The sequence below is a fragment of the Arvicola amphibius genome, chromosome 9, assembly GCF_903992535.2.
Source record: "Arvicola amphibius chromosome 9, mArvAmp1.2, whole genome shotgun sequence".
Classification (NCBI taxonomy): domain Eukaryota; kingdom Metazoa; phylum Chordata; class Mammalia; order Rodentia; family Cricetidae; genus Arvicola; species Arvicola amphibius.
In genome coordinates this window covers 2496805-2513739 of record NC_052055.2, presented here as the reverse complement: position 1 = coordinate 2513739, position 16935 = coordinate 2496805, and the positions used below count along the sequence as shown (strand labels likewise).

The 16935-nt window shown below is 47.6% G+C and overlaps 1 protein-coding gene across 1 annotated transcript in view; it reads right to left on the bottom strand.

Annotated features, from left to right (window-relative positions):
• Nucleotides 1-371: 371 nt before the first annotated feature.
• Nucleotides 372-16935, bottom strand: part of Vps13b (vacuolar protein sorting 13 homolog B) — a 467803-nt gene continuing 451239 nt past the window's right edge. Inside the window, 6 exon segments of the mRNA XM_038343548.2 lie at nt 372-1871; nt 4664-4913; nt 5594-5696; nt 7480-7656; nt 13638-13808; nt 15778-15954. Of these exon segments, the coding sequence (XP_038199476.1) occupies nt 1623-1871; nt 4664-4913; nt 5594-5696; nt 7480-7656; nt 13638-13808; nt 15778-15954 (1127 nt within the window). The 3' untranslated portion in view covers nt 372-1622.

The following is a 16935-nucleotide window of genomic DNA, read 5'->3' as shown; positions in this document are numbered from 1 at the left end:
CAAATGTACTGAGTAATGTCTGATGGTCACTAAAAAGAAGTCTGATAAATAACTTTTTTCATATAAGTATCGTTAGAACATTTCTATCCCTTAGATTTTGTTGTGACCAAAGTTATAGTGCATAAAATAATGCAATCCTAGTTTTGTTGTTGTTTTGGTAGTACAGACATTGGGTCCAGGGCCTTTTGCACCCCAGGTAAGGGCTAAGGGCTCTAGGACTGTGCTATTATATCCCGTGTATAAAATGAGGAAGCAAGTCTAATCAGAAGTTATCCTTACCCTGTTTAACTTGTGCAGACTCAGTGAGTGAGCTGTGTTAAAGTAAGGTATCAGTGAAAACTTGTGAACTAAAAACTCAAAACAGACATTTATCCAGTGGTCAGTAATTCAGGAATATCTTTTATTATTTATATAATTCTTAGTAGTATGTAAAATTACCATAAGCCATAGAAGATTCAGTACATATTTACATTCTTAAAAATAATTATTCTTGAGGTTGATAAAAATGTTGCTTTTCTAATGAGTAACAGACTAATTCCAGAGATGGTTTTCATATTTGGCTTGAATTGTCCTCTTTTGTTTTCCAGTAGTAGCGATGTAGTGGGGTGTGTGCCCAGCTTGGGAGTTGGAGCTCAGTGGTCTTTAAGATCCTACTGTCGCTTTTCAGCTGAAGGAAACACGTTTCAGGCCCATGCACGGATGCCATCAGCACATGATGAGACAGCTGGTGTCTCCAGGTCTTGCATCGAAACCTTTCTTGGATGTTAAATAATTCTTAGCAGCCTTTAGGAACTGCCTACATGCTTTATCAGGACAGTACATGGAGAACTACCTGGACTGATGGTGTTGTTAGCCTTAATGTTGGAGACAGGGTTTCTCTGTGTAGCCCTGGCCGTCCTGAAACTCGCACTGTAGACCAGGCTGGCCTCGAACTCAAGAGATCCACCTGTCCCTGCCTCCCAAGTGCTGGGATCAAAGGTGTGCGCCACCATGGTTTGGCAATGTTGGGGTTCTTAACTCACCCCATTTACTAAGGAATTCTGGAACTAAATAAACATACAAGCATTATGTTTTGTTCTTGTCGGTAGACACAAAATGTTGCTTTTTAGCTTGGTAAAACATAACCTTTCCAAAATAGACCTGAGCAGTTAAGTCTGTAAACTAGTAGAACGCTGACTTTGAAGATATATGTATCGGTCTTACTAAAAGAATGGTATTGTAGTTAAATGAAACAACACTCTAGGTATTACGGGGTGGTGTAGTTTTATTTTGTGTCTATTCTAGGACCTGTCCATTTACTGTAGAGCAGAACGTTAACAGATTGAAATTACAGTGACACTTCTGCAGATGGCAGAGAGATTTTTCTACACATGGTAAGAATACAAAAACAGGATTCTGCTGATCATTTGTTCCTCTCCCACTTGAATTTTTTTTCTTTATAACTTGAGGGAGGAGTATTTTTTTTTTTTCTTTTTGGTCTGGGGAGAAGGTACTAGGTAATATCCCGCAAAATTAGTATGCCTGTTACTACAGACTTGTTGGCCTTGTGTCTGTGTTGAATATTGGAACTCTGTGTTGCTCAGCAATCACACTTCTGCCCTAAGGGGGACTCGGGCAAGGACTCAGGGAAAGCCTTTCCTCAGGGCTCTGTTCTTCACCATGGTGAACTTGCTAACAAAGACCTGAGCAGTGTGGGGGTCAGCTAAGTAGTGGTAGGTTCTGACAGTGGCAGGGGGCAGCTCCACAGCGACCACAGAACATGCTGTTTGCATGGACGAGCAGCTTGGGGCCAGGTGACAAGATGTTTTTGCGATGTAGTCCACGAGCCTGTTGAACTGTTGCTCTGACAGCCTCTCCCGGGCACCATCCATCTGCGTCCAGAAACACAGGTGTGTTAACGGTCACCATTGTCTAGGTACACTTGTTCCTAGTGTCTCCTAGGTCATCTAGTGAGATCTGCAGATTGAGCATGTGCAACCAGATCTCCATGAGGCTGTATACCCTGCTTAGAATAAACAGCTCATTTTGCATACAGTTCCCGTGTTTAAAGTTAACCATTTGATAGTACTCATTAACATCTGTCTTTGCTTTTTACCAAGCAGCCCAGGAGCAAAGAAGCGAAGTCCCCTGTGCTTAAATGTAATAAGTATGCAACTCAGCATCCCCAAATAAAAGTTGCCCTGGTTTGCAGAGCCTCCTCAGTTTGTCCGAAGGCAGGGACGAGAATCTCATCCACACCAGAGCATTTTTACAAAACAAACTCTTACCTTTTTGAACTGTAACATTTTCTGTTTTTATAAATACTGGGATTTAAAGCCAGAAAAAATAGAAAAACTGGGCAGAGGAAGGGGAAATTTTTATGGCAAAAAGGGAGGATGCAAACTACATTTATAGTTTATAAAAGTCTGGCTTGTCTTCAGTGGAACTCAAGAACTGAGAGAGATAAACTACCAAGTTCTTACTGAGACGGTCTGAGGACGGAGATAGATACTAAGTTCCTAAGTGAGACGGTCTGAGGAAGCACCCATCAAAGGCAGTCGGGACTATAAATTCTTATCCTAAAGTCCCACGGTTATCTAGTGTGCAGATCAAGTTGAGTAGGGAATTGGCAGAGCTGACCACTGGTCGGTAGAGTGTGTGTGTGTGTGTGTGTGTGTGTGTGTGTGTGTATAAGACCTCCTGAATATTGGCAAAGATTCTGGAAGAATTAGAAACATCTTAATAGGGGTGTTTTGGTTCTCAGAGTTGTGGTAATATAAAGAATTTAAACAGGGCCCAGAAAAAAAAAAAAAGTAGTTAAAAGTATAAAAAGTTGTAAAAAGCTACAGAAAACGGGTAATAAAGGGGCCTGCCAGAGGAGTACATTAAGGCTTGTGTTATCGTTAGGGTCTTATATTTTTCAGCCTGAGAAAGAAAAGGAAAGCCTTTAAGATTCACTGACAGATGAAAGCTGTGCACCACCAGGCAGAGGCCAGAGCTGTGATGATATCATTTGATGGGGCCAGAGTTCAGCTGGAGAGCTTGGAATATACAAAGGGCTTAATTGCTCCTCCTGAACAGCAGCAGGAAAGCCTGTGTTGTCAAAGGAACCTGGCCAAGGAATAAATTGACCTCCTGACTCATTTTGAGCCTCTCTTAGGAGATTTTAATAATGTGCCAGGCATATTAAGCAATTATCCCTAAAAAATGACTGCATTTAACCAAGAAAAGCAAAGCTGATTTAAAAAAAAAAATCCAAACCTGCCATATTTGAATATGCTCAATGATGTCATCTACAAATTAATTCCTTCCAAAATTCAAAGGAGTACTGTTTCTAGCCTCTAAGGTGAAGAACACTTTATAGAGCTTGAAATACCGCGTTTGGTTTTCACAGCAGAAGGCTTCCTGACCAGGCTTAAATGGCGTTGGTCTTGCAGCTCCAGTTTTCTCCCTTTGGGGAGGGTTAGTGTTAGGTGGTGAAGGGAAGACTACAAAGCAATATGGAGGAAGTACAGTGTGGAGCGTGAAGCACTTCGCGTCTGCTCCCTGCACAGTACCAGGTAGAGGCATGCGAACTCTCATTTCATGGCTGTCTTGGACTGCTTTGTGTTTTTGCCTCTGACTGCCATTCCTTTATCCCTGAACAGCAGTGGGTTTGGATGCTCCCATCTCATAGCTTGCTGAGTTCATCGCCTTAACCTGCAGCTTCTTCTACACATGCCAATTGGTTACCATAAAAACAGGTCTCACACCCTGATCCTCAAACAGAAGTGCAAACGAGGATGAGAATTAAATATCAGTACGACATGAGTCTGATAGCTGAAGATCTGAACTAATTCTTTGCAACTAAGAAAAACACTGGTCACAGACATTTCTTGGGGCTTGGAGCTTCTCCAGGACTGAGGACTTGAAGGCAATGCTACTGTCTTTTGCCAGATCACTGCTGCTTTGTTGTCAACTGGATCAGAAGATTTCTGGCAGATCTAATAGAGTCAGCCTGGACATCCGACCCCTGTTTATTCCCGGAAAGTCATCAACTGAAAGCAACAGTGTGGCCTTAGTGCCAGCCCCAGCTTAAAGCCTGACTGATGACGGTCCAAGAAACAGGAGAGGTCTTAGGTGTTGTGGTTGGCTGCTTTCCATCTGCTAGATAATTCTACCCACATAATGTGAGGGAGACAGGATCCCGTATCAGGAAAATGTCAAGGAATTGGGCAGGTCCTGCTGGGGGTGGTTCTGTAACCTTGGTTGTCAGTCTTCATTTCTCTCTCATGTTTTCTAAATCAGTAATTAGGGTGTGGCTCAGGCCATCACCTGGGAGGTACACAGGAAGAGAGCCCTTTCCCAGTGGGTGCATCTACAGTTCCACCTACAATAAGCAGGAGGCCAGAGCTACTCTGCTCAGGCAGGGCTCACTGCTGCCTCCTGGTGTTCTGGATGCTCTACCTGAGCGGCCATTCTAGGTGACCATTGCCAGGCTCCATCTAGGGTACTGTTCCTTTTCTCAAAAGGGTTCCCATACACAGGGGGCTGTGGCCTTCCTGGTTCTTTCTACAATGCCTACCTTGTCTCCTCTACAATCCTCCCTGGCGCTCCTGGTCTCCTAGATGCCTAAGTACCAGTGATCAGGCTACAGCTCAAGCCCTTGAAGCTGGCCCCAGTTGTCCTGTCTTTGGAACTGTACCTCCACATCACAGGCTACTCTTGGTTGCTTGAGCTGTACAGTGAGCAGGTTGTTTTGCTTGGTGTCCTGTGCACAGTCGATCTCTGTGATGGGGAAGGCCTGCTGCTGTGTGTCTTCACTGATGCTGACAACAAAGAGCACTTCTGATGTCAGCAGCAAACACCCTTCATGCTCCTGGCCCGAACCCCTCACCAGAACCACATCCAGAGCCATGTGGACTTCTGGTCTGCCCAGAGACTGAAGCATTTTCCTGTTGAAAAGGAAGAAAGTGGTCAGGAGCCAGCCTGAAAGACAGTCACAACAGCTATCACTGTATATTAGTGATCGGGGCACGTTCCCTCAAAACCAAAAGCGAGGCCTGCCTTCCCAAGGACAGAATGCACTGTTAACTTTAGCTTGATGGTACAGTATTTCTGTATTTTCTACAGCTGGCTAAAAAATATTGTTAGTTATCAAGTTGATTCTGGCCAGTAGAGCCAACTCCCGGAGAAGAGATTTTTTTATGCTTCATTTAGGTATTTTAATATTTTCCTATCAGAAATGACACCCCCAATTAGAACTCTGGTTCCCCAGAGAATTTTGATCCTTGTTGCAGGCCCAGACTTTAACGGTGTGCATCCTTCAGAAATCCAAGTAGAGCAGATAAATTTGTTTTTGTCTCCTTGTGTTGCCCAGGCCAGCTTTGAACTGACAATCCTGGCTCAGTCTCTTACAGCTGTGTGTTCTACCACACCCAGCCTGTGAGCAGAGCCCTCTATCCAGCTTCAGCCTAGAAAGAGCAGCCTTTCCCTAAAACTGCCCAAGATGCTGCTGTCAAAAACAGCTGTTCCTTTGGTCTCCCCAGACACATGCCCATTATCAAGACAGCAAGCCAGGGTCTGTCAACGCACAGTGTAAATATTAACGGAGTAAATAGCTCAAGAACTTTACCAGACATATTTGACATGGCTGTTTGGAGCTTGGTCGGCATGGAGATCTCTTGGTTGATACCGCTGTTTGGGAAGCTGAGAAAGTCCAGCTCCATGTAAAATACCTGTAGTAAGAGAAGCAAAGGAGCTCCGCTACTTCCTGGAGAACAATTCTTTGTGTGCTACAGTAATGTTATCTTACAGCTATCCATAAAATGTTAGATTCAAAACCATTAAACCACTGCTTCCACAGGGGTCGCATAAGACCATCAGAAAACAGATACTTGCATTACAACTCATAGCAAAATTAGTTATGAAGTAGCAACAGAAATAATTTTATCGTTGGGGGTTACCACAACACGAACTGTTTTAAAGAGTCATTGCATGAGGAAGGTTGAGAACCAGCTAACTTAGAGGAAGCATAATGCTCCTGAGAGAACTGGTCATTGACAGTATCTTATATGTCACATAAAACTTAAGTGTTTTAAAAGTCACTGTTAGTTGGCTTTGCTGCTTCTTAATACAATATTTTTTTCATATGTTCATATGTTATGACTGGCTGAAAGACAACAAAACCAGAAACACAAGCACATGGTTCGCCTAGATGCAGTATTTAAATTTAAATGACTTAATCCAGCTGTTAAACAAGATTCTGTATACATTTATGAGTGCTCTTGGGGCCTCTGGTTTATTACATGCTTTCCCTGGTGCCAGTACCAAATGAGGGCACCCAGCAGCAGCCACATAAGCCTCCAACGAGACTCTCCAGAACCAAAGATGGTACAGTGTGTGTGCTTGCTGAGGGCTTGTAAATGTTTATAAACGAGGCATAGTCATTAGACTAAGAGTTAGTGGTTTGTAAAACCTTCAGTGTGGTAGTAAAAGTTTTACAAGAGTGACGGAAACCAAAAAGGCCACGTGAAACCCTGCTCTGAGATGCTCTTACGTAAGTTCCTAAGCCTGGGAAACATGGAAGAGACAATGGCATTAAAACCCACTCGGGTCTGGAGCAAGAAGAACACTTTTTCTTAATAAGTAAGGGAGCGTTTAACCTTTGGTCCCGCCTCTGAGTTGTAGCAGTCTGTACTGTCAGTCTCCCTGGGAGTGGACTGAAGTGTAGAGGGGAGCAGAAGCTCGGCTGCTAGTGTGGTCTCTCAGGATGCTCTGGGTATGTGCCTTGTCAAAACTGAGGTACAGGATGCCTGCTGATTGGCCAGATGCAGACAGAGTGTATCTTGTCTGACAAGTGGGTGGCCGCTCCCGTGGTCTGAAATGCCAGCTAACTTGCCTGTTGGCATGGCCAAAAGGATGCCATCAAGTTTAAGTAAAAAGGTAATTCTAGTCATGCTGCAAGCTACTTTAATGTGCTGTGCCAAGAGTGCTTCCTTTCACACCATCCGTTACGCACAGCACACAGGCACAGTTAGGAGATGTCCTGGCACTGCCACAAGCCCCGAGTCTCCCAGCATCCGCTTTGGGGCAAAGGATTTTAGCTGGACACCATGTGTCTTTGCTCTCACTGGCCAGGAGACACTGATGACTCCCAAAGATGAGTGTGCATGCCCTCTCCTGCTCTCCACAGTCACAGCACTGTGTCTTCCTGACCTGCTTGTTCCGGTTTATCATATGAAAAGTAAACATTCTCTTCCCTGTTGCCATACTGTTCAAAACGTCTCACTGGCTACTTCTAAAGTCTGAAAAAAGGCGGGGAGGGGCTTGAAATTAGTAACTGATGTTACGAATTGGCAGCGGTCATACTCTGTACATAAACATTAGGGCATGAAAAAGATAGCTACTAGTTATTTTGTTTTTCACCCCTTTCCCATGCGAAAGACTAGATTCAGAGAACTGAGCAGGAATGTATATTAATAGGATCTCAGTTGGCCTGATTTTTTTTAACCTACTTACCATAGCCAGTCTGTGACACAAGTTCTGCAGCTCCCCCAATGGGTTTGGTGAAGACCCCCATGATTCCTTTCCCCACGCCTGAGATGACACCCTTGGCCTTACGTCCCGCTGAAGCCTGGGTCTCGGATGTTTTCTGGAAGTTCTGCATTGGCTGATCAACTATACCAGCAATTGCACCTGAAATAACACAAGGTTCCAAGTGAGGACAGCGGCTTAAAGTCTTTGATTATGTAAACCTCAATCTGGAACTCAGTTTAGTCTCTCGATTGAAAAACAATCTCTGCCCTCATTATAACGTTTTATTGACGAATCTAAGTATATCAAGGGACATGTACAGTAGATGGTTTCTTCATCCAAACAACGTTCAGATTGGGTTTGGTTCACAAGTCAGGATCTAGAAACTTGAGACTCTTCAAAGCTACAGAGAAACTCTGTCTCAGAAAATAATAAAATAACTTCCTTTGGAATGTTATCTGTAGTAGTACTTTCTTATTGGAACCGCCAGCCGCAAATAATCACTTATTATAAAAGCTTGGCCTTAGCTTAGGCTTGTTCCCAACTAGTTCTTATAACTTAAAATTAACTCATTTTTAATCTGTTCTTCCACGTGGCTCATTACCTCCATAATGGCCACCCTGCTTCCTTTGCATCTGGTTGGCAACCCCATCTTTCTTCCTAGAGCTCTCCACTGGGAAGTCCAGGCTTACTCTCTTGTTTAGCTGTTGGCCATGCAGTTTTCTGTCACACCAATCACAGCAGCACAGCAGTTACCCATGTGCCTCTATAAAAGGAACACATTCTGGGGAGGGCCTGCATAGCCCCTTTCTGTGCCCCCATTGCTGTGTGGGGGTGGGGACAGGTACCCGTGGAAGCCACAGGAAGGTATCAGGTATTTTCCTCTAGTGCACCCTGCCCTCCATTTTGGCTAGGCTAGCTGCCCAGTGCTTGTCTTTACCCTTTGTTGCTGGGTTGTATGTAGTTATGCCCTGTTCCTTTACATACATGCTGGGGTTCAACCCAGTGACTCAGGACTTCACAGCAACCACTCTTCTGACTTATTTTCTAATAATCCAATATTATCACTGTTAATTTTTACTTAACTGTTGACAGATTACTTCTGTTATAGCTAGTCTAGTGAGTGCTTACTATGAATTATACAAAGGCCCCCACCCACCACAATTCTATAAGTGAGGCCGACAAACACAGCGAGGTTATGGAATTTTCCCAAGGTCACAACTGTTGAGTGGTTGGACCTTAATCTGAGTTTGGGTTATTTGCTTACTGTTTTATCAAACAGGTTCGTTTCTCCTTTTCCATATTGGAAAAACTACATTCTTTCTTTCTTTAGTTGAGGTTTGGCTACACTACTGGCTTTACAAATAGCTGCACAGCCTTCCCAGTGCAGCCCCCATCCTTTAACTGAGCTTGAAGGTAGTTAGAAATGAAAGGCATCCCTCTGCGGCTCTTGCTTATCGTCCTCTACCTTCAGGGGTCAGTGATGAGGTCAGGAAGGGCTCCATGATGGAGCAGAGGGCTCCTTAGCGCAGGAGAGATTGCCTTACAACGGGCAGGGGCACTGCAAATGCACAGTCCCTTGGTGGGAATTTCAGTTCACGTCAAATCCCATTACCCCATGTGCCCAATCCAAAGTCTCCTTGGTAAAAGGAGATTTCCAGGTCTCTGTTAATGACCTGCTAATTCCAAGCTGTATTCCACTGAGCACTGAAACAGAAGACCAGACTGGCTCCTTCAGGTCATATCCAAGGGGACTTCTTCATAGGCTCCAGGCCTTTAGGTTTTAACAGACATTTAGGTTTATGAATTGACAAACTGAGAATTTGCCAGCGGTGACAGCTTAGGGTAATGCCACCCAAACCTAAGGAAATAAGTGATGGATAGAGAGGAGAGGACAGCTTCCAGCTGGTCCTAAGAGCAGGGCAGCATCTTCTAGGACCCTAGGCAGCTGGTGCTGTCGGTGGCTGGGCAGGTCCTTCAGGTAGCCACAGGGTGGGGGAGGGGCAGGGAGCAGTGCAATGAAGACCCAGGGACTGGAGTCTGTTTTGAAACTGGTTTGTAGCCCAGACTGGTTTCCAAGTCACTACAGAGGCAAGAATGGCTTTGACTTCCTGATCCTTAATCCTCCACCTAATAGCTAGGATAAATAATTGCAAATATGCCACAAATTATTGCCAATGTTTCATGTGAAAATGCCCTTTTCCCAGTTTGGCTTTCATTATAACTACTGACTCTGAGTTGTGTAGGTGTTTGCCTCATTTTAGGATCTTCCCTCACTTCCCTTCCATGTGTCAGACCTGACCTGGGCAAGGACTGCACCCTTCATAGCTGATAACATCCACATGGGTGCTCACTTTCCGTCTCCTTAAGTGTAAACAGGTACCTCAGTGAAACTCCCTTTTGATCTCATACTTTCTTATACTTACTGAAGACTCCAATTGCAGTGGTTTTGATAGAGAAAAGTGGGAACTCTGAGCTCCAAGACGAAGTGTTAGATCCGCCAGTTAGAGAGGACTTCAGTTCAGCCCCAGACTCTACAGTGAGCAGCAGCCACCCTTCATATAGTCCAGAGGGCCCCTGTTTTGTGTTACTGACCTGGAGAACAGAGGCTGTTTTGATATGAATAGCCATCCTATAGTGTGTAAATCCGGCTGAGGGAAGCAGCTCCTGGAGGCTTTAGGAGGCCTCTTCATAGGTACAATCCAGCCAAATCCCACAAGTGCTAAGTTCTTTACTGTCATATGCTCAAACTGCCCTAAGGTTTGAGGCAGTGGAAACTGATCTCAAGATCTGTCTGTTGGCAACCAGCCTGTGGAGTGGGTGGTCACATGGAGAGCTGTAACACGATGAAGTGAGGTGGGGGCACCCACGGACTCAGAGCTAGGCCATAGGCAGCAGGGAGCAGCCTTTTCTGCGCTCTGAGCTGTAGGAGGCCTGTCCTGCAGAAGCAGGAGCTACCCAGTGCTTCCTTCTCTCTTCTGTGACTCCAGGAATCCACAGGGCATTTACCGTTCATCTGTTTTGATGGCAGATTTTCGCAGAATGCAGTTTTTGTTGTTACTGTTCACAGTAGGGGTATAGGCCTAAGCTAGAACACCATGCTGCTGGGGTACCTACCAGTGAGACCCACATAGTGCAGTTGGCATTCCAGCTTGGGTCCAGCTTTTCTTGACAGAACCAAGAGCAAACTGGAAAGCAATTAAACTTGAATCTGTCACTCTGCAAGTTCCAGCTAATGGCGGGATGTCCAAGGGCCTCCTTAAGTTCACCTCCTCTGCTGCTCCCACCCTGCCTAACATAGGCCTGTTTAGTTGGGGCTTCTGAAAGCCCCAGCCCGCCTCTTCCCAGAGTGTGCCAAGATGGGTGAGACCCAGTACAACTGTATCGGTTTAGTCAGGCAATAGGACCCTTGGCGAGTGGAAGAGGCAGGACTTGGGTGTGGAAGTGGTCAGCTTTTCCTAGCATGGGTCCAGGGCACAGAAGCATGTGTGGCACTTTGGGTAAGTGAAGTGAATTTGGTACGTGTAAACAAAGCCAGTGCCAATTTTGCAGTTCCCAAATGTAAAACTAAAGCTCGTGCCAGAGCCCTGGTAGCTTCACTGACTTGGAGCTGCATGGCCTGAAGTAGCTTCAGACGTCCTTGAACTTTCAAGGGTTTCACAGCACTCCAGTGTCCCCAAGGAGGCAAAAGGGGGCACATTTAGGGGAAATGCAGCCCCCCCTGGAGCTCTCAGCTGTCCTGATTGGGTCTAAGTGGGGAGCCCTGAGAGGAGGTGACACGGGAGAAAGCCACTTAAAATTGACTCCAAGGCTGCTGAGGGGAGCACAGTGACACGAGCCTGCGAAAGCCGAAAGCCGCGACTGCTCTGTAAATCCATCTCAGCACTGAGTCCTCTGTAGAGAAGCTGGGATTTCAGCCCCTGCCGTGGGCTTCAGTTGTTCTCAACAGCAGCCCCAACTTGAGCACAGCTCTGAGCCACGTGTGGCGAGTTTAAACGCTTTCTGGGGATCAGTTTGAAATGGTGACAAGGAGACTCGTTTCTCTTCCTCCTGGCACATATCTGATGTTCTGGAGCCATGCACTAGAGGACAGCTTGTATATTCTTTGTGGCACAGACAGGCCCTGGAACCCTTGGAGGGAAGGAAGTCACTTCACCAAGCTGGAGCCATGCACTGTAAACACTGAGGAATCCAGAAATGTCTGTAGCTCTTGGGGGAGGAGTGTTAGGGATTGGAGCTCCTGGGGTCCCAGCTGGCCAGTGCTGGCACTGGTGGTAGGGGTGGGGTGGACACTCAAATCATCCTCAGATGCACACAGTACATGAGCCCACTGCCATTGCCAGAACGGCAGAGGACAGGAAGACCCGGGGAACACAGCAGAGCTTTCTACCAGAGGGTAAACTTTGAACGGGGAGGCTGGTGGGTGACAGAGCTTCCTTGTGGGAAGAGTCAGGACCAGGATGGAAACAGCTCAGCTCTCTGAGAAGGTGAAGTGAGCACTCGTGCCACAGCAAAGGTGACTCAGCTTCAAACAGCCCAAGTCCCCACATAACCACATGAGGCCCCCAGGATAATCTACTGTCAGTCCCTCTGGACTGAGTGATGTCAGCGGACTAGACTTTCCCAACAACATTCTTGTAGTTGCTCAAATGCTGTTCTGAAGTCAGGGCAATATTTACAGCCCCTTGAATTGTAGAACATGACAACGGTTCTGTCTACCCCATGTGTGCGCTGTGGCCCCTGCTTGCTCATTGTTTCTTATAACTGCATTATCAGCTCCAGTTTACAAACACCCAGGACTAAAGCCCTTAAAACCTTGTCTAAGGTCACTAAGAAAGGACTTGGGTAACAGCCTGGAGTCCAGGGCCCCAAGGGACACAGTTCTGTCCACTGTCACTCTACCCTTCATCCCCACCAAGGAGTCCCATGGCCACTGGACTGCAGAATCAAGAAGACTGCTGGTATCCCCTTCCTGCACGTTATCAATGACAGCATCCCACGCCAGGCCAGAGTGTTACTGCTTACATAATCTCCAGTAAGTCAACCTGTGCTTGTAACATTTTACCGCTTCCTCCCACAGCCTCGCCTGCTGTGCTGCTGGGTGAGGAACTGAGTGGAGATCAGGGAGGAGGAGGTCTTCCAGGCTCATCTCTTCTCCCCGTGCTCTGCACCTCCCAGTCGCTTTGATCTCCACACCCTGCAAACTCCCTGGGATGCATGGGAGGCAGGGCGCCAAGCAGTCCAGCTTTAGATTCCTTTGTAAGCAAATAAACAAAGAGCACCCCGCCCTGCAAGTTTCTAGCTCTGAAGCTTCCTTTTTATAGATTTTTCCAAAGCAACTTATTTTCAAACACTTGATACTTTGAAATACCCACAGCAATCTTCACCTCCAACTACACCATCTGGCTCCTTGACAAACAATAATTGCTTTGAGATGGGCCAATCTGAAATATATAAATTGAAGGGGAAGCTGGCTCCTCACCACAGTTTACATGGCCTGTGCACACTGCCCAAGTTCTGCTCAGACAGCAGCATGCAGCATGGTTATGGGGGGAACGCTGCGGCACAGCTGCGGCTGCTCCCGAAGGGGCACAGCCCAATGGACCTGGTCCCCCTGTGCTCCACAGCCCAATGGACCTGGTCCCCCCTGTGCTCCACAGCCCAATGGACCTGGTCCCCCCTGTGCTCCACAGCCCAATGGACCTGGTCCCCCCTGTGCTCCACAGCCCAATGGACCTGGTCCCCCCTGTGCTCCACAGCCCAATGGACCTGGTCCCCCCTGTGCTCCACAGCCCAATGGACCTGGTCCCCCTGTGCTCCACAGCCCAATGGACCTGGTCCCCCTGTGCTCCACAGCCCAATGGACCTGGTCCCCCTGTGCTCCACAGCCCAATGGACCTGGTCCCCCCTGTGCTCCACAGCCCAATGGACCTGGTCCCCCTGTGCTCCACAGCCCAATGGACCTGGTCCCTCCTCACGAGCACTGCAGGCCGTCCAGCAACTGTCCAGTCCTCTCGAGGCTCAGCTCTGCCTCTGTAAGGTCATGAACTTCCTAACCACTCCCACGGAGAAGGCACGGTGGCCATTCCTGGGAGAGCTTGCAGAGCTGGGTGAAGATGGGCAGGAGTGCCACAGTCCCTTACCGAGCAGGCTGATGCCCAGCCTGGACAGGCCCTGCCGCAGTCCCTCGCCCAGGCTCTCAGGAAGCTGCCGCCGCCACTCCTCCTGCCGGTTATAGTGCTCTTCATCCAGCGAGAGCCGGTCCATATTTCGGGCCAGGCTTGTAGCCAAGTTGGTGATAGATGTCAAGGTACCTGAGGGCACAAGAGCAGGGGTTGACTTAGTTGTCACAGACATGGCGGACTTCGGGTGGTAGCCCTGGAGGTTGAGGGTGGGACAAGGAGAAAGCACACCAGCAGCACTTGCGTCCCTCCTTGGTGTGCCGTGGGGACTGTCACTCAAGAGACACGAGCAGAGGCGTGCTAGCATTGCTAGCGTGCAACTAAGAGTTCCACACTCTTCCAACCATTGCTGAGACTTGGGGAGATACTTTCCAAAGCCTCCATGGGGTCCCATTTTAAAATTTACCTGTGCGCACGAGCGTGTGTGTGTGTGTGTGCGCGTGCACGATGTGTGTGCTAGTGAGGACTGAACCGTGGCCTTGCTTAGGTAAACGTTCTTCTACTGACCACATCCCTAGACCATTTGCCGTTCTGAGCTCATTCTACCTGTTAAGGTTATGGTGCTTAGATTTATAGATTACCAGGAAACGTTCCCACTTTAGGACTAAAATCACTTGTCTCTTTATGAATTCAGTCTCCTCTTCTGTAAGATACATTGGCTTTGGACTTGGGATCCTCCTCAGCAAGCCTGACCACAGCTAGCCGTGGCTTCAGTCTTACAGAAGGGAGGTACCAAACTCTTACCATCTGGCATTCTGAGGAAAAAAACTGCTACAGAAAATGATGTAGTTTTGGTAATCAGTATGTTACTACTAGAAAGGACAACAGAGGGATCAGAGCAACGATTCTCTTTTCCTCAGAAAGACAACTTCAGTAACACGCTCCAACAGTCCTAGCCCTCCAACAAGTGCAGGGGTATCGCAGTCAGCAAAACCGGAAGGAAGACACCAGTGGAGAAGAAATGGCATATGCCATTTCTGTAACCACCATCCACCTGTGGGAGAATATGCATGTGCACGCATGTGTGCACGTGCATACACACACACACACACACACACACACACACACACACACACCCCTAAGATTTTGTTCAGATAGAACAAACGTAAATCCCAGTCAGGATACTAAATTAACCGGTGAGGTTCAATTAGCAGGTGTTTGTTGTGACTCTGTAAACAGAAACAAGAGGCCTCAGAGCCTGCGTGGCAGGAGCGCGAAGCCCACCAGGCGCACAGCTGAGTCCCTAGTCAGCTCCCAGGCCTCCGGGGTCTGTGGCTGGGGGAGGCTCCCTTCCATTGTCCACAGACTTTGTTTTATTGCTTTGCTGTTCTCTAGCCAATCCCCCACCCGCAGCCCCCATCCTCTTTATGGGTCATGGGTTCTCATATTTCAAGCTTAAGTCTTCTTCTGAGGCCTTCTAGAGACTTCGTAACCTGCCCACTCATAACAGAGTTATGGTATTGTCTACAGTAAAATGCCTTTTATGGGCAAGAAGGCCTTTGCCCTGTTTTCTCTGCCTCCTGCTGAGAAGAAAAGGGGACTCAGATGGCCCTTGTTAGTTCCCCAGTCACTGCCAACCTGACCAAAATATCAAACAAACATGGGATGAAATGCAAACATTCTCCTGGTGGGAAGCAGCTCAGCCTCCATGCCCGTGACCCGTGTGGACCACAAGATGGCACTGTGTAAGCAGGGAGCTGCGGCGAGGTTGCCTAGTAATCCGCTTCCCCATCAGATGGAGTCCTGTCCTTAAGAAAGTTATGACAACTGTATCTACATTTCAAAAATACGATGAGGCAACTGGTGTAGGATTCCTGATGCTGAGCAGAAATCATGGATACTTTCAATATTTCTATATTTATTGCATGGAATAAGGGTTAAGCCCGTCCATGTATTCCCAGTGAGAGGTTTAAAATCCTCAAGTTTCTGAAATATTTTCGTACACTACAGGCAAGCAGTGACTTGCTTAAACACAGAGCAGTATACACAAGTTTTGCTATAAGACCAGCGTTCACAGCAAGCTACCACACCTCAGAAGCTGGAGGCTAAAGCATTGAGAAGCTTGAACACTTGGAAAACAAGACAAAGACTGGCGAGCTACCTTTAGAAATGTGCTTGACGAATGATGTGGTCCCTCTGGAGACTCCACTCACGAAGGCCCCTGGGCCTCGTGTCAATCCCTCGTATGGAAGCCTGAAGAAGTCCGAGATCCCATTTCCAATGCTTCTCACTAAGCTGGCGGGGCTGCCAAGGATCTCCAGAGACCCCACCACCCAGCCTGCAACACACAAAGGGAAGGAGTTATTGAGACCTCGAGTTCCACTTTCAACATTTGTGGAGAGCGGCTGCTCTCACACTAGAATGGAGGGCGTCCTAAGCTTCTTTGGAGCAAAACATGGGAAATAACTCATTCTCCATGAATTCATAAATGGTGAACTTTCATACTTCATAAATCACAGTGATCCCCTGGCAGCCTTGCAAACGGCTTTAATATGACTTTTGTGTCTAAGCCTCCTGTACCCCTGTAAAGGGAACCATGTGCAGAGAACACCCCCGGCCCAGGCAGGCGCTCTGGGCTGCAGGTGCTCACAGGCTGGAGTCCCAACCTGCCAGGGCAGCAGCAGCAGGAGCTGCCTGGTGGGGAGAAGCCAGATGCTAAATAGGGTGTTGCAAAAGGGATGCAAACTCTGCCAAGGATGGAGGAGTTATTTTTAACCTTTCCCAATCCTATCAAGCTGAGTGCTTCTCTCAGAGTGGCGCTGGCGCGAACAAATGTCTCCCCTTCAACCCCAGCTTCAGTTGTGTAAACATCAATGACAGGTTCATACTGATTAGGTTAGAGAGAGGGAAGTGTTCCCCACTAAAGTCCCAGGAGGGTGGCTTTGGGTTTGGTTTCCTCTTTAAACTCAGGCTTGCCAGGAGCTGGCCTGCTCAGTGGCCTGCACAACTTTCTGCCTCGTGGGAATGAGGCTGTGCTGCATCCACAGCAGCTGCCTTTCCCCTGCAGCCTGGGCCTGGTGGGGGTGGGGACTGAGGGCTGTAAGCAGGCGAGGACCAGGGTCCTCTAGGACTCCAGGCAGCAGCAGTGCTGTGGCCTCTTTACAGGGAAAGCTGTGAGGACAGGGACCTGTGGAAGCTCAAGGACCAGGTGGGTTTCAGTCACAATGGCGAGTGGAGCCACACTGGGGAAGGTTTTGCTCCTAGAATCCTCCAGACACTGCCACCGTCACCTTGCAAATGTACCCTGACCACTGAGATT